Below are 25927 nucleotides of genomic sequence, written 5' to 3'. Positions count from 1 at the left end.
GTGAATACGGCTTGACCACTACAGAAAGAACTACGATTCCCAGAATATACTTAGTTAACTTAAGGGAATTCATCATTACGGCGTTTTGATTGAATCTGTTTGTTGTAGAACAGATTAAAATGAACTCTGATCCGTTAAATGAGATATTGTGTAGTATGTTTTGTGAGGCGATCAGTGTGCTTCGGCTTCTGAAGAGGATAACATAGCCCTCTAGCGGTAGCTTTTATCACAGTCAGTCAGCAGTACTGACATGCAGCTGCAGGAAGTGGGCGTTACAATACAAACACCTAGTACCACAATTACGGGTAATAACAATTACCTGTATATTAAATGATAGGATTTCAATGCAATGTTATGAAAACAATTAACATAATAAGCTTCATATAGGTAGGAGTTTTGTTAAATCGTATGAATTTGAACAGGTGTTAATATCATGTGCATCCATCTGGTGAAGCTATAACACTGGAAGAATAGTTTATTAGAAGAGGTATTATTATTATTATTATTATCATCATTATTATAATTACATGGCTTATTCTTAGACTTCAAAATGTCCACATATTAAAATCTTAGTAATTCTTATACTTAAGTTGGCAATTAGTTGTGGCCAAACCCAATATTTTTAATAATTTTCAAATGTCACTTTCTAAGTGATTAATACTTCTCTAATCAAAATATTATTTATATTGGAGCAGTTTCAAAAGAAATGTTAAATATTTCTACTTGGGCATAATGGCAGCACTTGTCAACCAATGGCTGTCTGCACTGAAACAAAGAACCCAAATTTCAGGATTCCTTATACTCTTTTAAGAATAAGTAAAAATGTACTGACATAGTAAGCCATTTCATGTTAAATTCATTCATACATTTTCACAAGTAATATTACATAAATGAATAATATCTGTACTATGTGTCCAATGACTAGACAGTTGTGCACACACACACACACCAAAGAAAGATTTACACTAAACATACAGTGAGCAAGAAACACAAAATATTCTTTATTAAATATACAAAATTTGTGAAACAGAATTGCATCACGAATTGTAAACTTTCCGATCTTATATACTACCTTAAGCACATTCCATTGCTTACACATTCGAGGACAAAATACAGTTTAAGTCAGTTTCAACTTAAATAAAAAAAATGGAAGACATGGAGAGGATGATACTCTTGCTTTATAAGTGCCGCGTCACATTTAATATGTCTCTACAGTCAACTATGCACTTGACTTTGCAATTGCACTGCAGAACTGAGATGACAAGATGGTTTTTGATGTTTTGTATACTTCAAAGCTCACTGGGTAATCATCAGTGTGATGTGAAAGTAGGCCAAGTGCTTAAATCACAGAGAGCGATTAGAAAGTGCAGTACGGTGTGAACTAGATCTAACTATACCAATATCAACAGACAGGTACAGCAGAGTTCTGATGATTAAGTAGTGCAAGAACATCCACAAACGCTGTTAGAAGTGGTCTCATATCAGAATACTTCATGGTGAATCAATCTGCTCCGGAGATTAAAGTTTCAAGGCTTGGCTTCTTTCTTTTTTTTTGGCATTTCACAGGAATTACTGAACTGCTCATTTTCTATTTGAATGCATACAATTGATCTTTGTGCAATGATCTAAACAATATGAAAACAAAGCATCACTCCAAACAAAACGCTCATTGAACAGATGGCTTTACTTTTTCAAAACCTGCCCCAAGTCCTGACATGTAAAAGGAAGTGCTAGATTGACATAATGAACATGATCAAAACAAACGAAAAATAAGGCAGCATTTGGCATTTCCATACGGCATATATATGCTGTAAATGCATTATATACAGTATCCCTTTGTAACACACCTGAAAGCAGCAGCGATATGCGTGCTTGAGCAGAAGCCGATGTGACACACAGACACTGGGGGGGGGAGGGGAGTCAAGTACCAGCATGTTGTAGGCATTTTCCTAAAGGTGGAATCGTGTCGATAAAGCACACATGGGAAGACAGACGCATGAGCTCAGAGAAGCTGTGATGGATGATCTAAATACTGACTGGAGAGCGAGTGATGCCGTCTTCAACCTGATTACACCGTGAACCATACAGGAAGTTAGCTTACGTGGCTGCGCATTATGGGTAATTTCAATGCATGCCCATAACAGAAGGACAAACTGGGGGAAACATGAACAAGCGAAAGATACTCACTGAAAGAAAGAAACCACATACTTGCTGGCTAAGAACACTTTTGAACATTTGTGAGCTACAATCAGTTCCCAGGGATGTGCACGTGACAGAGCCGAACCTTCACACCTGTCATTTGGTTTGAGTTTGTAGGGTGTCAACCTAAAGCCAGATACTGTACACACCTTTTGTGGGGAAAAGTGATGCAAATCGATATATAAAATATGAAAGAAGGATCACACTGGTGGCTTTGCATGTTTTAGTAGATTTAGGCATTTGCATAAATATTTGTGTCCCTCATTCTAATTGAGCAATAAAGTCGGGAGTACACACACACACACACACACACACACACACACACACACACACACACACACACACACACACACACACACACACACACACACACACACACACACACACACACACACACACACACACACACACACACACACACACACACACACACACACACACACACAAATATTTGTAATCCAAAACTGTTGGCTGCCTTACAGGATCTTTTTAAAATGGCCACATTCAATTGTCTCGTGAATGCAAGGTTCCTGCCAGCCGGAGTGTCCTTGAATGCACCAGCGAAATGAGATTTCAAACCTGTCCCTTACCCACAACGGCAATACCGTGCCACAAAAACACAACTTTGGAAATAAAGGCAATGAATCATTCGCTGTGGGATAGATCATCTTTCTAAAACAAGTGTCATTTTGCAATTTTTGAATCAATTTGTGCTTGGAAGGCAAGAAATCAATCACTAAAGGTCTGTGTTATGCTTTGGGAATAGTCAGCTATAATGTTTAATAGTAGTTAATGGGCTAAAACATACAAATACCACCAGTTTTCTGAAAGCTGTAATATTTTTTGGAACAGTGATCATCCATATTTTGAACTTTATAAGGAATTATATCACCTTTTTTCTCAAAGTGGATATATGGTATTATGAATTGATACCCTACAATTCCTACCTTTTGTTATAAGGTTATGAAGTGACAGGTGAGCTGAAGGGGAGGGCTCTTTTCTTTCTACAATCAGGATCCCAAAACGGAAGCATTTGGGTTGGACTCACTGGCCTCACCACTCTGTGAGCCTACAACTGACTGGCTGTGACCTGAAAACAGACCTGAGGACCCGCTACATTCAAAACTGCATGAACCAAGCCCTTTGTCGAGGGCATGTTTCAGTACAGTTAAGCATGCTGGCTGGAAAACATCGCCTCAACATCTCTCAGTGCCTAAATATTTGTATCAAAAAGGACAGCATAGCAGTGAAAAGACTAAAGAGCTGCTGTGGAGGTTAGAGTGAACAGATGCAAACTGTCCTGCAAACCCATTTTCCTCCGTCGTCACTTGAACTTGGAGCGCACTTGCAGGAGAGTGGGCTTCTGTTCCATGATGCGCACCAGCAGCGTGTCTATGTAGTCCTCCAGATCTCTGATCTGCGGCTTCAGCCTCTTCAGCTCCACCTCCCGCTTGGCCAGCAGAACTCCCTGCCGCTGGTGCTCCGCCTTGTGCCGCGCCAGGTCCGCCTCCCTCTGCACCAGCAGGGCCACCAGCTCGCTGTGGTTCAGGTGGTAGTACGTGCCCGCTCCCTCAGTCAAACACTGGACAGAGACGCAAAAGAGGAGCGAAAGCCACGGCAGACATTAAGAACAGGAATCATATGCGAGTTCCTACTTTTTAAATTCATATGACCATGTATATGCAGTGCTAAGAACTGTAGTTACTGTGACGCATTTCTGGTTTCAGTCCATATTTGTAGACTGAATACATCTAGGCTGTACCAGATTGGACAGCCCAGTCTGAGAGTCCTCTGTGTGCCGCTGAGTTGTCAGTAAATATCATGCAACCATATTGTATTTCATTCATCAGGTATTTGGTTGAAGTGGTCAGTAAATATAACTTGACCTAATAAATCAACGCATGAATACAGCCCCCCTTCATTGGATAACAGCTTTCTGAACAGAGACATTAAGTTAAATACACAAGGCGAAACCAGTCAGCACAATATAAGAATAGCATGCAGGTAGTTAAAATAAAAGCATACAAGTTTCAAAGTGTTTCAACTTTTAAGGACGAGCCTTAAAACAAGTTGGAGGGCAGGTGTTAGGCCATTAAGCCATTAAATATTGAAGGCTTGCTGACCATAAAACACAGATAAATAGGGTTAGGCGTTTCATCGTTCCACGTGGTCTTGCGAGTCTCCTACCTTTTTCCTGTCCGCCTCCTGGTCCGTGAGCTGGCTGGTCCTCCCGGGGTGGATGGTGGACTTGAGCTTCTCCAGGCCGGTGGCCAGCACTGACCGGCCCTCAGTCCGCTTCTCCTCAGCCAGCGTGGCAGTGGTCAGGGGCTTCACTGGGTGGGGGCTGCAGAGGGACACGCCTACATTATTACACCGGGCGATGGAAGAACACAGCATTCGGCTGCCATACTGGAGGTCCGACTACATGGAAAATTCGTTTGATGAAGAGGAGGCGGATTTTGTGAATGATTTAGTGATGAAGTCCTTGATTATGTCATAGTGGGGAGCGCACTGGGTGTCTCACATCTCACTGGCTCACTCACATGTGCGTTCCCTGCTATGAACAGTCAAAATGAAAAAGGGTGTTAGCCTGAGATCTGATCAGAAATAAAAATGTATTACTTCATTGGTGTGCAACAAATAATAATGTTATATTATTAATATAGGGTATATATTGTTCGGGTTTCCGTGTCCTCATTTTCATTTAGGGGTCCCTGTGACTGAAATTTAGGAGGAAATCTGCCAAATAATTCACTGTTACTGAATGAATTTGACTAAATCATTGTCAGGCATCTCTCTTTTCCAGCCATGATGTTCCATAATTTGCATCATTTGAGTATCACAAATATGCAAATGGACCTCCATGATGACACCTGAACGTGGCTTTTTAAGAGCTCCGCCGTCAAATCGCACAACCTTTTGTTTTGAGTCACCGGGAGAGAAGGAGGTTAGACAGGTGCAAGACTGCTCATTAAAATGCTGGTGAAAATTAAATGAAGATAAAAGTGAAAGAGTTAATTGTACGAGTTCATGCAATTAAACATGTTGAGTTGTGTTAAGTGTGTTATTGCCCCGAGGTGAAAAGGAAATGCTATCAGTGACAAACAGACACCTTTTTGCCTCTGTGTGGTTGTGTGAAGTGCTAGTGGATGGGGGTGCAGGAGTGGGCGTATGTGTGTGTGTGTGTGTGTGTGTGTGTGTGTGTGTGTGTGTGTGTGTGTGTGTGTGTGTGTGTGTGTGTGTGTGTGTGTGTGTGTGTGTGTGTGTGTGTGTGTGTATGTGTATGTGTTGTGGGGGTGGATATGTCTGTTGTAGGACAAAATAATAACTGCTAATTGGGATGAGATTCGATTTCTCTCCCATGACCACAGAGCCAGGACACACACACACAAAACACCTGCAGTGGAGTCCTGTTAACACCAATGCGAAAGAGGATGTGTGTGTGCGTGTGTGTGTGTGTGTGTGTCTCAGCAGACTGATAAACAGAGAGGTCACACCACAAAGAAGAAAACCCTTGAGAGCCATTGGCTCAGAAGAAAGCAGAGGAAGCGGAGTGACAGGGGGAAGCTGAAGAGACGACAACACAGGATATAAGCTTCTTGAAGTGGGAAATGTGCTTCCTCCACCTTTTCACCAATCACGTGCAACCTCACCTGTTCTGCCGATTGGCTGCCTGCTGCTGTGTCTCCTGCAGCAAAACTGCACGCAATGCATCAGTCATTGGCTTTTCACGGGCGAGAGCTGCCACAGTGCCTTGTGCAGAGCCGGGTGGCGGCCTCGCCGAGGCATCAGCAAGGCTAGGGAAGGAGCAAGCTGCTATGGGAGAGCTACTTTCAGCAGGGAAAGAAGGAGCAAAGGATGTCACAGGGGGAAAGTGGAGGCAGGGTAGGGCTGAGGAGGGTTCCATTACACCAGGATCGCTCCCAAAGGAGGGCATCAGGACGTCATCAAAGGTCCTGAATGAGCCCTCGGACTGTGAGCGTTGTAGTGGAGCACACACTGAGTGGTCTGGGCTAACGGGGGCGTTCTCACAGAGGGGTTCTGGATTAGAGCTCATGAAAGCATCGACTGGTGCTGTGGGAAGTATTTGCAAACCAAAGTCATCCCCGATCATGAAATGTGGCTCCAGAGTTGCCGTCCTGTCCTCAGACCCACAAATGGATTCTTCTAGGTTCAAATCAGCACCAGACCGAATCTCTTCCCCACACAGAGTCGAGTCAGCAGAGTGTAGCGTCACCGAGGCGCTGGAGCATTTGGAGGATGGGCGGGTCAGGCAGGTTTGGTAATGCTGGGAGTTTGTGCTCACATATAGGCTGCCGGTGCTCCGATTGGACACCTGTGTGTGCAGCAACGTATCATCAAAGCTATGGCCGGACGTGGCGTTGAGGAAATCGGCAAGCGGAGAACATCGGCTCTCATCCTGCCCGACCATGCTGTGTGCGTTATCAAAGGGCGAGTCCGACAAGCTAGGCCTGTCACCAGGAGAGGAGGTCATGATATGAAACGATGGGAATGTGGCGTCGTCTGGAAAGGGATTTTTCAACTCCTCTGGAAAATACATCATAGATCTGTTTAACTCACACATGCCTTTGTCTTCATTTCCATTGTCTGAGGTTAAGACCGCAGACTCTTCTTGCAGGTCTGATAGTGAGGACATATTTGGTTGTACGTCAGGATGGACGTCATTGGAAAGTCTTGGTGTCTGAGTATTTGCATGCTCGGTTCCTTCCTCCCCCGTGTTTATCGTGGGCTGCTGTGTAGGAATTGATGGTTGCAGTACAAGTGACCTCTCTAAACCATTTGAATCTATAACATCCTGGTGCTCCGTAACAATTTGGTGGGTAACACACGCTAAGGACCAATCACTTGACCTGTCAGCGTTGCCATCTTCAGACTGTACACTTTTAATCCCGACTGGCTCGCGGAGGCCAAGCACGCTGCTTTCAAAGTTCTGTGCTTCGGCATCGTCTGACGAGGATGCGGAGAATTTCTCGCAGGCGGAATAAGAAGAAGAGAGACAGGAGAGGAAATCCTCCTCTGCTAAACTGCCCACACCCGAGGAGCCGGGATTTGAGGGGCTGCTGTTGAGATTTAGTCTTTCACAAACGGATGAGCTGTGACAGGAGGTTTGATGCGTATTAGTGTGTAAAACAGTTGTATTAGCGGTGCTGTTAGTTGGCTTCATTTCAGTACATGCGTTTTGATTTGTAGCAGGATTATTCGACATTTCTTGGTGATTCTCCAAGACGGTTTGTTCAATGATTGTGTCAAGGAATCCTACAAATGTCTCCAGTTGATGCGTTTGACTGGTTAATAAGGATTCTGTGTTATTTACAGTGACGTCTAAAGGTGAAGGATGTAGTGCCTCATTCACATTCGTGCTTTGATCAGCGTCGGCTGTGATTAATAACGTTCCTATATCATTGCAGTGTTCCAGTGGATAAGCATCGGGTGTGTTGTGCTGTGTTTTGCAGTCCGAGGTCGGATCCTCGGGGGACTGCAGCCTGCCAGCCGCAAAGGCTTCAAATGATTCGTCCCACTCTGCATCCAGTCCTGCCGCTCCGGTAGACATAAAGGGGTTAGGTGACTTCCTCTTTGGAGGGGTCTTCCCTTCCATAGGATTAGGAGGAAGGGGGTGTGGCTCAACTTCGGCCATTGTGCTCATTGCTTCTGTGTCCCTGATGGGGTCTTCTGTGGTCGGGCTGTCACGGGGCAAGGCGGGATTAGTGTTACCAGGCTCAGGAAAGAGTTGAGCTATGGGGGGCCTGGAAGTGGAAAGATAGGGCAGAGGAGGCGGCGGAGGTTTTAGACTGGGCTCTGTGAACGCGTCTCCACAGAAAGGGTTGTGCTGGAGGTGCGGGAAGAAAGGGTTGGAAGGGGATATGGGAGGCGGCGTGATCTGTGAGGTGCAGAAAGGGTTAGTGTGATGCAGGGGAGGAAGCAAAGAGTCCTGATCTACAGGGGGAGCGAGTGGACCCGCGGGTTGGTGACTAGGTGAGAGGGGTGGGGACTCAGTGCTGGGTTCTATCTTAGGTGACACCACCAGGCTGTGAAAGGAAGGCAAAGAGTCCTCGAGGTTAGTTTGAGTTGTTTACACAGCTTAGAGTCTGCGTTTTCTGTCTTACCACTGCTTTAACTAAGAGACCAACACATCCATCAGGAGGAAAGAGTTGAAAGATTTTTATATTTCTAAGCTTTTGTTTAATATATTTTGTTATATTGTAAAATACAATAATAAAAACTTCACTCCCTAGTATGGTTTTCTATTAATAATGTTATCTTACTTCTGGCTTTCATTGTAAAAATTAAGTTCTTACATATTAATAACTTTTTATAAACAATCTAGAGCCTCATAAGCCCCAGTACAGGCCTGCCCTCCTAAATAAACCATGTGTGTGTGTGTGTGTGGGTGTGTACCCCCTCCAGTACCGACACCAAAGTGCATCCAAACTGTGCATCTCTGCATCTTTTCCATGTTTTGACAGGCCTGTGATGTAATGTTTTGTAAGAAAGATGATGCAGCTGGATGTAGTGATTGCATAATGCTACCGGTGCCAACTTGGCATTTTTCCCAAGGATGACGAAGCACGAGGGTGTGTGTGTGTGTGTTTGTGTGTGTGTGTGTGTAAGCTATGGAAATGTATAGTTACAGAGCTGGCACAAAGGTATACAGTGTACTATTGTCCAGAATAGCTGACCTCACGTCCCTTAGAAGGTGCTTAAGAGTCCAATATTCATCTCTGCTCACTGTATAGAAATATGAAAATACTTCTTCTGCCCTTGATAATAACTGATAGAAATTGCTGATAATTGTTGATGGACACCTGGAGCTTTTAATCTAAAATAGCTCTCAGCATGTGTCCACCAAACCCACATCTTCATACGCCGACACACGCATAAAACATGCAAGAGCAGGCGTGACGTTCCAGCTTGCGTTATCCTGTTTCCCATGAAATTGACATTATTAGTGCGCAACATTACAAAGAGGTAGCGGCTTTGAGATATCTTCATATGAGGCAGCGGAGGACATCGCGTCCAGAGTGGGACATGTCTTCCAGCAGCCACACTGCGACACAGAGAGCGAGTGGAACTTTCCGGAATTCAGATGTTTAACTTATTTGACTTATAAGTGATTGAGTCGACCCTTTGATTTGTTAACGGGAAGTGACGAGACACTGATTGAAATGAAATGAACATGAATCCTCTGTTTAGTGTGTCAGAGTGTGGTGATCCTTCTATGTGATCTGTGTGTGTAACTGTTGTCTCATCTCACCTGGGTTTGCTGTGGGACTCCTTTGATCTGAACCAGCTTTTGTGTTTCTCCTCAGAGGGAGCCGGGGCCTGTTCAGACTCATCCCTGGACTGGCTCTGCCCTTTCCCCGCAGACTCGCTATTCCCATGAGAGAGCAAGTTCTTCCTCTGCTTTTTCCCCTGGCGCTCCGAGGTGGAGACCTGAGGGACAGCAGCTGGTTCCAACTGCTCCTCGTCTTCGCCCGTCATGGGTCCCCTCTGCTCCAGGGCCGCCGCTATGGCAGCCTTCTCCTCCTCCCCGGGCTTGTCGAAGGACCAGCGGCGTCCGTCTCCAACGGGGCTTTTGGAGAGGTCTGTTGGGGCCCGCGGGCAGAGGTTCTGCAGGGACATGGAGAGAGGCAAGGACTTGGGCAGCAATCCCAGGCCTAATGAACCCGCAGGTTTCCCTGAGCTGTGGTCCACAGGCTGGACGCTGTAAGCATGGCTTCCGTTAACGCACACCGGAAATGGAGGCACTGCGATGGTGATTTCACCGCCTTCCTCACCAAACTCACATCTTAGGGGGGACAGCTTGGGCGACGTGTTTGCTGTGTGCTCTGAGAAAACGTAGCGAGAGAGGAAAAACAAAGGAGGTAGAGGAAAGAGGAAGAAAGAATGGATGCAGACAATCAATGTTTTTACTAAATTCCATTTCCATGTTGCAGAACTGGGCAATAAAACCTTTTAAGGGATTCACCAGTGCTCCATTTTGTATAATCACTCGCTAGCACATTTCAGTTTTACCATCATCCATCCTTTTCTTTATAGTGGACACGAAACTCCACTCAGCTTCTATAAATTAACACGATTAATGAGACAATGTCATGCAAAACAATATTACAGAGTCTCTAAAAACCTGAAGACATGCCACATCTAAAACCTCTATTATAAGTTTGTTGTTTGAGATTGTGGATTTGTTCCCATTCATCTCTAATAGATGGTGACCACTGTGACGAAAAGGTGGGACCATTGTGAAATTCACATTTACTTATCTGATACAACAATCAGGAGTCTAAAAGGAGAAAATCTTTGTAATGTTCTGAACTTTTAGAGGCTTAAATCCAAGGTGGAGTCACTCTCACCAGGGCTGTTATCAGCTGTCAGGTTGCTGCTGTTACTGGGTGAGTTGGACAGATCAGAGACCACCACACTGATGCCGGCCGTGGGGCTGAGGCTGCCCCCCCGCGACGACGACTCGCTGCTCTCCGAGCCCAACGACGTGCTGGAGCGAGTGTCCGACGACTTCCTCAGCTTCCCCCTCAAGAAGAAGTTCCTCATCTTGCTCCGCCGGACCTCGCCCCCCTCGTCATCCTCGTAATCCTCCTCCCCGCCTCCGTCGCTCGGCAACCGTTGGCGCATGCGCTGCAGGGACCCATGACCGCTCGGTAGGACGGCCGAAGAGGAGTCCTCCTCGCTGGACCTCCTCTTCCCCTTCATGCGCTCCTTTAGCTTGCCGAAGGTGGAGGCGCTCTTGTCCTTCATCACGAGGTCGTACATGCTGGCCGTCAGGTTGTTCCGGGTGAACTGCACGGTGACCTGGATGTCACCTCGCTCCTTCTCCTTCTTCCCCGTCTTGGAGTTGAGTCTGTACCACCTGGAAGACAGATCCATTCACATCAGCCAGGATAATATACTTGACAAAAAAAAGGAGACAAGAAGAAACCATGCTGGCAGACACAGGGTCACCTGTAAGTCGTAGTAGCAGTCACATTTTGAGACTTTGGTCCTAAATTAGCTGCGGCTGAATGTGTCTCATACTGCAAACTACAAGCACCGTTTCAGATTATGTCACTGTTACTACATTTAATCTGCAAAACGGCAAGCTTGCAGTCTATAGGAGCCTTTAGACAAACCTCCTAAACACTTACAGGACAGTAACATGCTACTTTCATCAGAGTCATGTCAACAAACTGTACATTTCAACAAGGTTTCAAGTAATTCGCAGCACAATTCTGTCCTCTGCAACCCAAATTGTCACATTATATCACTTTATTCGTACAATTTATAGTCCCAAAATCGACATTAATCATCTCCCCCTATTGACACATAGGAGTGGGTTAAAAAAAACAACTCCATTATTCATGAACTTCAAAATCAATCTTTTAATTAGTGCATCTTTTGAATTGATATACGTCTACTTGTTTGCTCTGTAGGATTATTTGTGTGGCGATGTTCATGACCAGCAGATGTTTGGACTCATTCTGGCTTTCAAAAACAAAAGAGGACATAAGTGAGCCTGACAAATGCACAGTCATTCATAAAATATTCAACTGGGACCTAAAAATTGAGTATCCATTAGACAAGGAATCATCCGACTCTGTAAGAAGCCTGCACCTCGTGAGAAAACTTCTTTCACGATAAGTTCTGTGTCGTATTTTAAAAGACAGTTTGGTTTATTTGAGCTTTTGAAATAACTTCTGTAGCCACAACCAAGTACTCAACGTATTTCATCATCTATTTCCAGCACAGAGCTCAGGGTGCTGAAGCAAAGAAGAGGTTTCCTGTTTACAAAACACTTGAAAAATGTCTGCAATGTGTTTCACCATTGCACACATTTATGCTCATTTCTGGTGTGAACACTTTCCTTTAGTACTTCACATTGTTTCCAACATATATTGCAAAAGAATTTCTTCCATTTAAAAGGCATTATTGTATTTTAGACGCCACCCTAAAATCTTCCATTCAACTGAATTCAAATCAAACAGCTCATTTCTAGCATTTGCGCTAAGATATTCTTTAATGTGACATGAAGCTGGAGAACATACTGGATCTGGTTATACTGACATATCTCTGTATCCGTGTGACAAATCTGCACCACATAACACTTTACTGAGTCAATTAGTTTTTCAGCAGTGCGTGCCAAGAGACATGAAAGTGGGATCATGAAACAATGAGAGTGACCCCATTGTTACTGTGAAAGGAGCTAATCTGTCCTCACTCAGGGAAGGTGTGTGTGTGTGTGTGTGTGTGTGTGTGTGTGTGTGTGTGTGTGTGTGTGTGTGTGTGTGTGCGTGCATGTGTGCGTGGTGAGACATCCCACAATAGCATGTGGGGAGGCCTATTGTTTTTCTCATCAACCCAGTAGGCGAGAACAATAAAGCTAAATTCATCTCTGATTTAACAGTGCCTGCCCTAATTAAAGGGCGACAGGATGTGACCGAATAACAAAACCACTCAAACTGTAAATTCCTTCACTGAACTGAGCAGTTCCTAGAAATGCTGCGTGTGTGTGTGTGTGTGTGTGTGTGTGTGTACCAACGGGTAGCAGCGTGGCGAACAAGTTGACTCATGGGAAAGTCTGGTCTGATCTGCTGTCATTGGTTAGAAAAACTGATATGAGTGAGAAAAAGCCCCCTATTAAAATGTGTTTCTGACACTTGGTGCTGCCAACAGAAAATGATCAGATCGGAGAGGAAGACGCTTTGGTGTCGCAGAGGAGAGAGAAAGGGGGGGCTCCAGAGCGAGGCCTGCTTGTTCTCACTTCCTGTGCTGCACCTCGCACCTCCACCACAATGCCCTCCTCTATTGTTTATTTAACCACTATAAAGTTTGAAGTGCAACATGTTGACCCAAATTGCAGCTTTAGCTTCGCACGGAGCACAGCCTCCCTTTGTGTCCAGCGGTGCCACATGCACCTGCTAAATTCTTCAGCTATATTCTTGTTCGATAGAGCATCAATACAGCAGGCGGAGGATTACTGCAGATTCATAGCTTGGGCAAAGATTTTACTCTTCCTGATATTAAACACAAAATCCTTTTATTTTCCTTAAAATATAACAAGCTGTACAGCAAATCCCAAACTTCTAACTTAAAATTGCAGCTCCCACTTCCTTTAGTAAATAAATAAATGCATGAAGAAAAGGAATCTTTCTAATCAAACTAATCAAATACCAAACCTGTCAGCCCTTTAATGTTTTAAAAGTAATGTAAAATATCATAGTTGATTAAATTCATAACATCGCAACTCCCTACTATGTTACATTATAAGAATGAGGAAATATATAGGCTCCCTTAAAAGCAGGATGACCTCCTAAACTGTGTCATGGCAGAAGAATCTATTTGACGGCACTGAAGTTGAATAAACATACAAAGAAAGATTTTCCCGAAAAGACGAAATATTTTATGTAATTGTGGCCAGACACAAAGATTCCTCACACCCGCACACCGATGATCTACTCTGGTCTATCAAGTGACAGGAGAGTTTTCCTGCTCTTCATGTAATCGTAAGCTGTGGAACAAGTATAACCACACGTGCTGTTATGCAAGTGCCACCCTGCCACCAACCAGCCATTCAACCCTGAAAACAACCATTAAAAGAATGCCAGATAAAACAATCAGCTAGCAGCCTCCCTTCACTACGCAATGGAGGAAAGCACACAAACAGCAGGTGGAGCCCAGAGGAATGCTGAGGCTTTTTATAACTCCGCGGGAACAACAATCGCCTCTGCACATACAAATAGAAAACCATGGAAATCAACCCCATGACTTAAGATGAGAGCTGGCTTCTGTTTGAATAATTTATCCACATATCAATCACGTTTGTCAGAAGATACAGGATATATGACGTGAAAAGAGAGCAGTGAGTTTCCCATGTAAAGCAAAAGGCTGTGGTGCTTTAGGGCTGTTGTTCTATATGCTATAACAGCACTTTGACCTAGATACTGGATGCATGATGACACTTGTAACAATACGTTTTCATTTAGGCCACTGGAGGCTGAAGCAAGTCTACTTTCCTCTCAACGTGGCTTTTATGTCCCACTGAGAAGGCTGCACTCTAAAGACTCATCATTTACTATTCAGAAAGAAACACGTCTGTTTGCGGACTCATTCAGTGTCAACAGTAATAAAGTATGGACTTTTATTCAAGTCAAAACAATTCCACTTAATTTTATAAAATAAATCTATGTTTATGATTGTGTTAAATCCTTTTTTTCTTTAGAATATTCTTTTTTTGCACTACTTTGCCAGGCAAGCAATAATAAAGCAAAATTCAATAAAAAGTAAAACTGCAAAAAAAAAAAAAAAAAGGTTCAAATTCACATACTGAATAAAAATCTATCCTCAGCTTTTATATAATTTGATTTTACGAAAAGAAATTACCTGAAGCATTTATTCTTTGTAACCACTGACTGAATAATAAACCTCGACTGTGGTACTCAGATTGTTCAAAAAATCTTAGTCACGAGCATAATATCCTGTTACAGAATCACCTGGCAGCATGTAAACACACACATCCCTGACCTTTGAACCCTGGCCTGTTTCTCATTCCCCTGGTTTTCAAAAACAACAAGGATTTTGGTGTTGGCTTATGCTAGTGCGTCTCAGGCTGCTCGTGAGTATCACCTCCAATGCCTGTTCAATACAGACTCAGGTTTCACACTGATGCTCTAACAATAGTATCAGCCAACTCCCTGTGGCCAAGGTGGGGTTCACATTCCAAACACACCACCAGGAAGCTGTGCGAGTGCAAAACTCCAGCTACCATCGCCCATCACCCACTTCACTGATTAGGATCTTATTTGGGAGAGGAGGAACCACCGGTGATTTGGTGTTTGTTTTCAGTTACACAATAGATGAATTTGTTGACTGCTATCATGCACAGCGACTTATGAACCGACCCATTCATGGCTTCTGCTGATTTGCGAAGCTACTCTCGTGATACAGTTACTTACTTTCCTTTCCGCAGACGACGCATTAAAGTTACAGGCCTATATTTCCGAGCACCTGCACTTGTGTGTGATGTCACGCAAGTATAACTTCTGACATAAACAAATATGTACGTCAAGTAAAAGGACCAGAGACCTAAATAGAGAAAGTGCAGCACAGACGAAAGTAGAGCAGCGTGCATTTGTAAGCCCACACACTCCCAATGAAAGAGGCAAAGAACAGTGTGTTACTGAAGAGGACACAGTTTGCCTGAAGCACCATTCCACATGAAGCCTGTGTAGTTCAGAGAGCTGAGTGGAATCTTGGTGATGGGTTCGATTCCCACAAAGCTACATACAAGCACGGGAGTGACAGCCTTTGTGTTGAAAACAAAACACCCAATAAATGTGGTGGCAAGTACTTGTCGAGGGGAATTTCTATTTTCAGCTGCTTGTTTTCTTCACTACATGTCACATGGTAAAGTAGTTTTTACACTGCGAGATTCATCTAATGACTGAAGTTAATTTGCCTAATAAGACCTAAAGGGATCTAGAATGGTTTTTGTTATTGCCTGGTTTTTGAGTATGTGTTAAATTCTCACACACACACACACACACACACACACACACACACACACACACACACACACACACACACACACACACACACACACACACACACACACACACACACACACACACACACACACACACACACACACACACACACACACACACACACACACAGGAAAGAGACATATTCACTCAAGAACCGTAGAAAGAAGACAACCTGCGACCTTATTTCCATCTATATATAGAAATTCCTGGAAACTGACATACGAGGTGTTTCCCCGATCAAAATAACTCTCAGCATTTACATTTATTGAAGAATTTTCATAATCAATTCTCCTAAATTAGAGATTTAGAGATTGAAGATTATTGAGTGAGAATCTTGGATGGATTAATAGCAGACATGTGTTAATGCGTCCATTATTTAACACAGGGCCAAACTCTGCAATTAGTATTGGACTTCTGACAGCTTTAGTGAACTGAAGCATTATTTGAGTAAAGGATGTGAACACTTCTTCCTCTATGGTATTATAAGCTCAAACACAGTCCCCTGCTACATGATGCTTCATGGTTGTATTTTGCAGAGAGGTGATCCCATCTACCACAGGTAGTCTGCACAGCCTTCATTTTCAAAAACAATCTCATTCCTGAGCTGCAGAGCATAGCTGCATATCTGGCTTCCTCATCGCCCAAAACAGGAAATCACAAACACTCCGCCCCATCGCAGCACGATACCATCTCCTCATCTTCCCCTGACCTCATCCACTTAGAACTGGGAAAGGGAGAGAAAAAAAACGAATCCGTACGCTGCTATACGTTCAGAATGAGTAGAAACACCCTGCAAGACGGGACAGGGCTGAAATTACAAGACAAGTAGGCTGTCAACTCATTTCATTCAGCATGTCCTCAGTCTCCACGGGCCTCTGTGCACCATGGGTGGTATCAGAGCCACACAGAGGAGACACTAATGTAAAACTGGTGCTGTGGGCGTACGTGGGAATTGTTTCAACGGTCAGGGGACACAATGGAATTATTTTTTTTAAAGAGACAAAGTCACTTAAACAGGGATTGACACGGTGGCGACTGCAAGTATTGAATCCTTGACCTTCAAGTTACTCTTACCGCTGAGCCACCATCATCCATTACTGCACCCTTAAATAGAGCCGCAGGACGGAGGGCTACATTTTGAAAATGATGATTTCAGCTTGAGTTCTGTCTCACAACACTCATGTAGATCTGGAGAAAATCGCACATTTCGGCAAAACCTCAAACATTCAGATGTAGACACTTGTTGCAATTCCTGCCTCCAGAAAAGTCACTAATGATTATGCAGAGTTTGTGATGCAGAGTAAGAAAATGATCTAATTAGCTTTAAAATGTATATTGTGGCACCAAAATGTTACAAATACCATGAAAGGAACTCTACATTATAAGCTGTACCACTGAGAGTAAATCGCTGGAAGATTTACAAGTCAAAAAAGGGAAATACTAATTTCATTTGATGCAAATCCGGAATTACTTTCTTTTCCAAGAACGAACAAATTCTCCCCAGAGAGATTTGATTGGTTTGAACTCACTAATATCTAACTGATTTCCGGATGAATTTCCCCACCCTTCCACAATGTTATTGAGAGCTGCCAACGTGCAAATGTAAGCTTGGGATATCAATGGATCAATGGAGTTTCGGGAACAGTAACGGATAGTAACAGCTTCCCATTCTGAGGAGTGTATAAGAGGAAGATCTGTGGTGTTAAAAGCCAAGTAGAGGTGTTTCATTGTGCCTACAAAGTGGACACGTTTTCATTATGGCTCTTTGACTAAGTTAGACCAATGAAACCCTCCAAAAGCATTATGGGTAATGTTGGTAATTTGGTCTGAATTCCTGTTGCATACGCTGCCCTGCCAACGAGACACCAACCGCATTCCACATCTGGATGGGATGAGCTCCGACCTCACACTGCTATACACAATACTTTAACACAATATAGTGCTGTATGTTCAAACCCCAAATTCTCAGGCCTACATCAGACAGACGAGACCGTGACACAAGAGAGGGAATACGATAAATCTGATTATTCCATGTGAAAATTTAAGAGTTGTATGTTTAAATACTGGGGGGAAAAGCAACGAATGCAACACTCCATTCATTCAACCATCCAGCAATGAAACACTCATCCATGGTGAGCAAACACGCTGATGCCTGATTGTGTTTCACTACAAAAGAGTCAAAAGTCAATAATTTTCCATTACAGCAAGATTAATTAGCCTATTCATAAAAAAATGCCCTATCTGCGAAGGTAAAGATCAGAATTGTGGCGTCTAAAGGGATTTATTTATTTAAGGGTTTATTCACAGAGCTGCTAGTAATTAAGGGATTTTTGAAGTCTTGTTAAATTTACAGTCCATTAAATGACTCCCGAACTTTTTATCATAAACTGTACTCAATGTCACAGTTAAAGGCACTTAAATGTATGGAAAAGATACCTTGTATATTCTCCTAACCCATTGTTAAGCTCCTTAACTAATTTTAAGGATGCTTGACTTTAAAAAGGAAATATAAGGTTCATAAACTTGATCCAATGTCAGCTCATTCATTCTCTGAGTACCCAGAGACGGAGCAGTTGACTGTGTCACAGTAACCCAGATTTGCAAGCAAATCTCCTTTCTTCTGCTCTTCTGTACTGCAAATAACGTCAAAATAAGCTACACTCAAAACGTTGCAATAATTTCCATGCGTCTCATCATTTCCCCTCTCTGTTCCACCATGAAGAGGCCTGATTCAGCAGCTAGAGATTTATGATGCAAATAACATTATACCTTTATGGTTTTATGTCTTCAGATGGCAACAACATTCAAATAAGGCAAGCCTCTGCTGTACATACATACATAACTGATAAACCTACACGCAAATCAGTAGAGGGCCATTTCAGAAGGATTAGAGAGTTATTATGTAGGCCGACATGTCAGCTTGCACTGATACATAACTTCCACTGTCCATTAGACAGTGGAAAATGTTTTCTATAGGCAGGAACCACATCTGTGCCCTCTAGGCAAAAAAGAAAAATCACACACACACACACACACACACACGCACACACACCCACCCACACCCACACCCTCAGTGAGCAGATGGTTCAGCTCTCAGGCCTCAAACATCAGTGTAAAGCTTGACCCATACTGAGCTTTTAAGGCACCTGGCATCGGTAAATAAATGTTTTACAGAAGCTGCTACGGAAACCTAAAGATAAACAGAACTTTAGCAAGGATCCATTGAACTTTTCAAGACATACTAAAATGCCTTAAAGACAACACAAATACATGAATTACAGGGTCAAATTATATGTAAAAGATCCCCATTTTGCATATGCCTGCATTTGTGATGAGGCTTGTACATCATTTCGTCAGTTTCAACACTGTGGTTTGTTAGGTATAGGTAGTCAAAGTGACAAGGGAGGTTAGAACAGAGGGGGCATGAGTAATATCAGAGTACAGTATCAGCTGATTCAGTTTCCTGAAGCAAGAGGCAGCAAGACACAACTGCACTATAATAAAGTGGAAAAATCCCTGTCCTGCAAAAAAAAAAAAAAGAGCTGAAATTTTAAATGATCCTCTTGGGAAGAAACTTGATTATGAAGAAAAAGCTGCACAGCATCGCTACTTCAATATTCAGCAAAATGAATATTTTGCTAACATTAGCTTGCGTGCTTGCTACTATTTGGGTAACGGAAGTGTGGTGGCTTCCTCCTGACAGGGAGCTTACTCAACATACATCCATCCTGCAGCCCGCACGACATCGGTCATGCAAATACAACACGGCCAGGGCAGCCGCCTTCACAGCCCATATGATGGAAGCTGCTCTGCCTTCATTTACCACAGGAAACACTGCCTGAGATCAGACATGTAAGGGCATGTTTTAAATATTCCAACCACACACTCACGCAGGGACTTTAACACAGTCTCGATTGCATCCATGGTCTGATTTGTACAGTACAGTATTGAAAGTCCTTTTACTTTTATGGTACTGAACAAAATATTTTAATATCACTGAGTAAATTCAGTACCTAGTTTATATATCATAAATATTGAATGTCATCAGTGACACACAAAGTACAAAGAGTAAATATTGTGTCATTTGCATTGAATGGAAAATAAAATGTGGTTCTTTAGAGGCTTTAATGTTGAAGTAGCATCCGACCTATACAGATTTCCATGTTCTTATTATCATTGGGCATATATTTTGGAATTTCAATATTTTGGTGCATATTAATCCACTTATCCTTATACAGCACTACCGTGTACACTGAATGAAACATACCGTCTCCCTTCTGTCTTTCCGAGCAGTTCAGGACCTGTGCCTTGTCTTACTGGGTGCATGTGTGTAGGTGTCAACGTTAAGTTTCGCAACTTTGACAATGATCAACACATTCTCCTACTATAGTACACTAATGAAGGAAAATAACGAATAACATGTTCTCTTTAACTCTTCGTCTACATAGGACAAGCATCAGGATATCTGGGTTGAGATTAGTACTGATCTATAAAACGAATACGAATACACACACACACACACACACACACACACACACACACACACACACACACACACACACACACACACACACACACACACACACACACACACACACACACACACACACACACACACACACACACACACACACACACACACACACACACACACAGGTGCCTGTTGTTGTTCTGGCAAGCTGAGGAAAGAGACATAGTCACTCAAGAAACCTGCAACCTCATTTCCTCTTTCCATCTAAAATCATAGCAATTACTGGAATCTGACATCATTTCACACTTTTGTCGTAATCGAACATGCAAAATTCTGTCGTGTAACCACATCCAGATGTAAATCAAATCCTTTTTTTTTTTTTTTTATGTTCATGAATGAAGTACGAAAATGCAAAAGTGCACCATGTGGAGCCTGACAACAGAAGAAAACAAGTCAGAGCTTTGGAGGAAAGGCCATTTAAAGCAGAACTATCTCCATTTCCTACAATATATGACCCAGAGATCTATATGTCTGTGAAGCTTCCACCCTCTCTAAAGGGCTTTATAAATATTAGAAGCTGTACAGCGACAGACTCTTGGCAGAGCATCGACCCACATACACCTCAGTCTTCGTCCTCTGCATTAATGACTTTAACTGTGTGGGCACGGAAAAATCCAGTAACTGAAATTTTTTGAGAACATAAAGATCAAGAATGATTTTACAATGTTTACTTCATCATCATTAATCTCGTCATCATTAAGCATTTGCTGTTGTTTTGTCTGCTTTGAGATGAATCCTTACCTCTATCTCCCTAGAGGGGTTATTAAATTCATTCCTATGTGTTTTTGTAATGCAGATTTCTTGTAATCACTCCTCTGCTCATTTACGTTTAGCACCACAAAACTTAAGTTAACTGAAACAAAGCTAAAAAAATAGCCCAATGTTACTCTCATTATTATCTCACAGAGCTTGATGTGTAAGGACGTTGCTTGAAACAGCCCAAAGTACAAGCTTATATCATTCATAAAAGAAAGTGTGCAGGCAGTCTGAGGCTCTGCAATTGAGAAAATATGTAAAAGTATGAGAGAATGAGTGTGGGTTTGTATGTCGTAAAATCAATCTTCCATTATTGTTTGGGAATGCAAACAGTTTTACAATCTTCAGGAATTTGATGATGCCAAAAAGTGAAATGACTGCTGTGTCATCAGTAGGACTCAGAGTCCAACCTCAGGACTTTTGAGTTTCTGTACGTCTGTACCACCAAGTCAAGCTGGCAACAACTAGTATTGGACTTATTCACCATTTCTATTAATAGATATTCCCCCTAACTTTCTCTTTCCATTTCTATTAGCAATGAAGTCTCTATACAATATAGATTTCCATGTTCTTGTTTTCATTTAAGGCTCAATTAAAAAAAAAAAGAGAGACTTTAATATGCAAACAAATACATCCATCTACTTCAATTCCCCTGCAGCACCACTGTACACACTGAGTGAAAACAGGCTGTTTCAGGTACTTCTGTTCCGACTAGCCAGCCGCAACATGGCAGCTGCTGGCTGATCTCGCTCACTAGCTCAGTACTTTGTAGGTGTGTTACATGTTGATGACATCAGTAAAGGACCAATCAAAAAGAGTGAATCTCTCTTTGAACTGCCTCTACAAAGGGTGTGTCTGTCTGTAAACCCTTGCAGACATAGTATGTGATATTGGACTATACAGATAAACCTATGGACCTATGGGTTTGTCTTACTCGCTGCGTTTCTATAGGTGTCAACCTCGGTGACAATATTCTACACAAACTCCATTCTATACTGCACTATACAGCAAATGCCAGTCAGAAGAGTCCATCAGAATGCCTCAGAGGAACACAAGGAACAAAGCACTGTGCAATGGCTGCAGAATTGATACAAAATTGATCCAGAATCTGAAATTGATTGAAGCTGCTGAAACTGCACACTTTAAGCTCATTGATTGGAGGTTTCATATTTCAATGGTCCCTGTTGATTCCTCTCCAGACGTTTTCTTTCCAACATTACGTTTCTACCAAAGGTCATTCTTCTATGGACTATGTATATTAGAAATGTGTTTATTGCTAGTACGACTACTAAACTGTTGTTTATGCTCCGCTGGACATTCGACAATCCAAGATACTAAAATGAAGAAGGTCATCTCGCTCACAACGCACATCATCAAGGAACATCGCTTTTGGCCAACCCAGATTCATTGAATACCACATGGAGACACTGAATGTACCAAGGCGTCAAACTGCTGACACAGCACCATCGCAAGCCGACTCTAACCTTCAAGTGGCCACCCTCACTCAACAAGGCTGCTGGGAGGTGACTGGTTCTCCTTTCAGCTCATATTCACAGGTCAGAGGGGAAAATACAGTTTGGCGGCAGTTGGAAGAGAGGTTTGTTTTTGTTCAAGCTGTGGTCATTCAACACTCACATATATGTAATGCAATGATTTGGATTCGTATCAGAATGGGTCGAACTCTTGAGGGAACAATCCAACCCTAGGGTTAGACGTGCTCTTCAGCGCCTGGTCCTTTTGGTTGTCTGGTGATATTAATTGTCATTAAATGATATTAAAAGATAGTTCTACCATGTGACAAGAGCACAGTGAATGTCACTAAGAGATTCTCCTTTGACACTAGTTGGTCCTTGTGTTTAACAATCGTAAAGGAGAAATACAATGTAAAAGAAGACAAGATACAACTGTCACGTCTCTTACTAGGGTCTTTTGTTCTCTTCTCTTAGTAATCCTCTATCAGTATCACTTTCTCCCTAAACACCCTACAGCTGAATTGAGGTTCAGGCCTGATGTCTGGGGCATTTCCAGAGGCATTCTGGGAAATGTAGAACATAACTATCTAACTAAATAAGAACTTTATGAATAGGTTGGTGGTAACCCTGTGTATAAAATGGGTGAACAGCTATTGTCACAAAATAAGTCCATCAATGCACTTATTTGTACTTATATGCAATACTAGTTACCTGTAGTATACCTTGTATACTCCCACGTGCACAGGATTTCCAAAATGTCCCTAAACTAAACATACTACCTAACTGAACACAGGACTTTCCCTTTAAGATTTGGCAAATGTGTAAACTTGAAACATGCAAAAACCAAATCCCTTCAGTGAGTGGGATGTTGTAAAAACAGCATGTTTTGCTTCAAATACCTTGGAGCTTTCAAATTATGAAACCGTTAGATAATCTCTGGAATGGGGACATGCAGTAAATCCTCCCTGCTTCACACCTCAGCTACTGTGGGAAACAACATTTTGTAAGAATGCAGGACAAACAAACAAGGAAGCCCTCTTGGGTTGGGGAGGGGGGGGGGGGGGGGGGTTAGGTTTGGGGAGGCTTCAGCTTAGTGGGCAGTGTGCTCAGAGTCTCAGTGGTTTAGTGTGTGTGTGTGTGTGTGTGTGTGTGTGTGTGTGTGTGTGTGTGCGTGTGCGTGTGTGTGAGGGTGTGTCTGCAGAGCCCTGATGCAGCACCAATGATTTGACAGCTGTGTTTATATCTCAGAGGAAAAGTGAACGGGACAAAAAAAAAAACACACGGAGGAAGGAAGCACCATGATGAGTTCAATGACCAGGGTAACACAGGCAGACAAAGCTTGGCAGCTCTGTCTGGGTTACTAACACACTCATCTGCATCCGCTATGCTACATATACTGTATAGCTAAACACTGGTACCACACACACACACACAGAGTTGTCACAGTCATATGTACAGGCAAACCTACTCGTTTCTCACGCATCTGCTCTCACGAAACATCTTGTCTAGCTGGATCACAGCCTGTCCCAGAAACACATCCAGGCCGATCAGCGCCCGGTGCATCACGATGAGGACCAGCTCGTTGCTCCCGCCCGGGTATCCACTCCGCCCGCCGCCGCCAACCTCCAACACGCCGGGCAGCAGCTCGAAGGAACATTCCTCCTTCCACTCCGGCGCGGTGGTCTTCTCCGCCACGCAGGTCGAGTATTTCTCCTTCCCCAGCTGGATGATCGTGTACACGTCGCTGGTGCCATGCTTGCCCTTGCCCCGTAAGCTTCTACCCCGCAGCACCGTCACCTGAACATGCGTCGGCACCCATCTCTGCTCCTCCTCTGCGCTTAGCGTGGACATTTCCACATCCAGACGGTGAGAACGACCGACCGACCGACCTGCCGCGCAACACCGAGGCGAGGCGAGGCTCAACCCGGGTAGAGGAGGAGGAGGAGGTGGCGGTGTTGGTGGTGGTTGGCGGTGTCCTGCTCAGGATGCACAGTCACATGAGCTCCCTGGTTGGTATGTGGCGGTGCCGCATTATGGCTGTCGTGTCTGGTTAGAAAAAAAAAGTTGTGAGCGGTTGTTGTTGTTTTGTGGCCGGGTTCTAATCTTGATCTGCTCTGCCGCAGCAGCAGCAGCAGTAGCGTCCGCTCCTCCGCACGGCTCGTCCCTGCCCCTCTTCTCCTCCTGCCGGGCCTCTCTGCAGCCTGCGACGTCACGCCTTCTCTCTCCTCTTTCTGCAGGACGAGGAAGTCGAGCAGCCCCACAACACACGTGCTCGATGTGAAGGGATTACACCGCACGCCTCTGCTGGAATGTTGGGGCTGGAATAACCGAGATCGGCCCACAACCCGAAATCAACCACAACTCCCTCCGAATGCACCGAGTAAAGCTCCTCTGCTGCTCCCGGTAACTGCCAGCAATGCAGATATCGTCATGAAGGCCTCTGTACTATAGCCAAAATATGGGAAACCACCTAAAAGGCTGAATTTGCTTTGGAATCCAGGTCTAAACAAATCACAACACGACCATACAGGCACTTTAAAGGATATTTATAATGTAAAAATGGGTGAAACACTTTCTTATAGCCCTGCACAAGCATTAGATTTTGCGTCCAGCTCTCCCAAACTACAGCATAGTACATCAAGCAGACAATCTGGCATACATTTTCTGAAAATTCAAAGAAAAATATGTAAAATAGGCAAAAAAACACAATTAAAACATCACTCCTTCCTTTTAAATTGCTTCACTCTGCTTCCCTTTTCTGCTGAATGGCTGTTGATGACGCTGGATGAGAAATGGGGATGATTTATGAACGCCATCAATAGAAACTACGTGAGAACCCCAACCGTAACCTACTCTTTGGGTCAGACCAGTAATGCTTTGTAAGATCCAGTCCACTTAGTAGGAAATCGAAGGTGTAGGCTCACAATAGCTTTATTTGTCCAGTAAAGGTGTTTTGAGTACTGCTGTCCATTTTATAAGGGACAGTATGTTTTCTGCGAGGGCACAACCAAACCGTCCTAAAAATGAATGTACACTGACGCACCCTGAGGCTCTGTCATCGGGCCAAATGTTCCAGACAGAGTAATGGGTTGCAATTTGTGGAGTATCACTATGGCTTGGCTAGGCCGATTCTCAGGGCAGACCGTTAGCGATCGGGTTAAACAAATGCAAAATGGTGCTTTGCCCAATAAGCTTTCCAAATCCAACCACCAAAGTCATGATATTCAGAAAGTCACATCTTGGAAACACAATTGAAGTGTTAGTTATATTGAAAGTCTAGATCTCAGCATTTTTTTAAAGATTCCTTTGTTTTGTTTTTGTTTTCTGCAAACGATTTAGCGTTAGCTGTTGTGTTTTCTCCCCTTCCCCTCCTCTTTCCCTATCAAGAGGCTGCTTGTCTCTTGTCAGCTGTCACA

The 25927-nt window shown here is 43.3% G+C and overlaps 1 protein-coding gene across 1 annotated transcript; it reads right to left on the bottom strand.

The window, feature by feature from the left end:
- Positions 1-972: 972 nt before the first annotated feature.
- rab11fip5a (RAB11 family interacting protein 5a (class I)) lies at positions 973-25002 on the bottom strand. The gene is made up of 6 exons (XM_076146693.1): positions 23980-25002; positions 10572-11083; positions 9473-10046; positions 5853-8246; positions 4387-4543; positions 973-3781 (listed from the first exon to the last, which is right to left on the bottom strand). Exons 1-6 carry the CDS (start codon positions 24360-24362, stop codon positions 3524-3526), a joined length of 4278 nt encoding a protein of 1425 aa, XP_076002808.1. The 5' UTR covers positions 24363-25002; the 3' UTR covers positions 973-3523.
- Between the last annotated feature and the right edge of the window lie 925 nt (positions 25003-25927).

This window comes from Genypterus blacodes, unplaced genomic scaffold (assembly GCF_046128005.1).
Source record: "Genypterus blacodes isolate CSIRO-AG114 ecotype Tasmania unplaced genomic scaffold, CSIRO-AGI_Gbla_v1 ptg000033l_1, whole genome shotgun sequence".
NCBI classification, from domain to species: Eukaryota; Metazoa; Chordata; class Actinopteri; order Ophidiiformes; family Ophidiidae; genus Genypterus; species Genypterus blacodes.
Note: the sequence above shows the minus strand (reverse complement) of the source record. Positions and strands in the feature narration are given on the sequence as shown.

What these genes read in the sequence shown, in the direction of transcription:
- rab11fip5a (XM_076146693.1), bottom strand. Translation starts at nt 24,362, where the DNA reads ATGTCCACGCTAAGCGCAGAGGAGGAGCAGAGATGGGTGCCGACGCAT. An exon ending in AGCAGATGCGTGAGAAACGA is followed by an intron (nt 11,084 to 23,979) that starts GTAGGTTTGCCT and finishes TCTGTCTTCCAG; the next exon opens with GTGGTACAGACTCAACTCCA. An exon ending in AGGAGGCGGACAGGAAAAAG is followed by an intron (nt 3,782 to 4,386) that starts GTAGGAGACTCG and finishes GTCTCTGTCCAG; the next exon opens with TGTTTGACTGAGGGAGCGGG.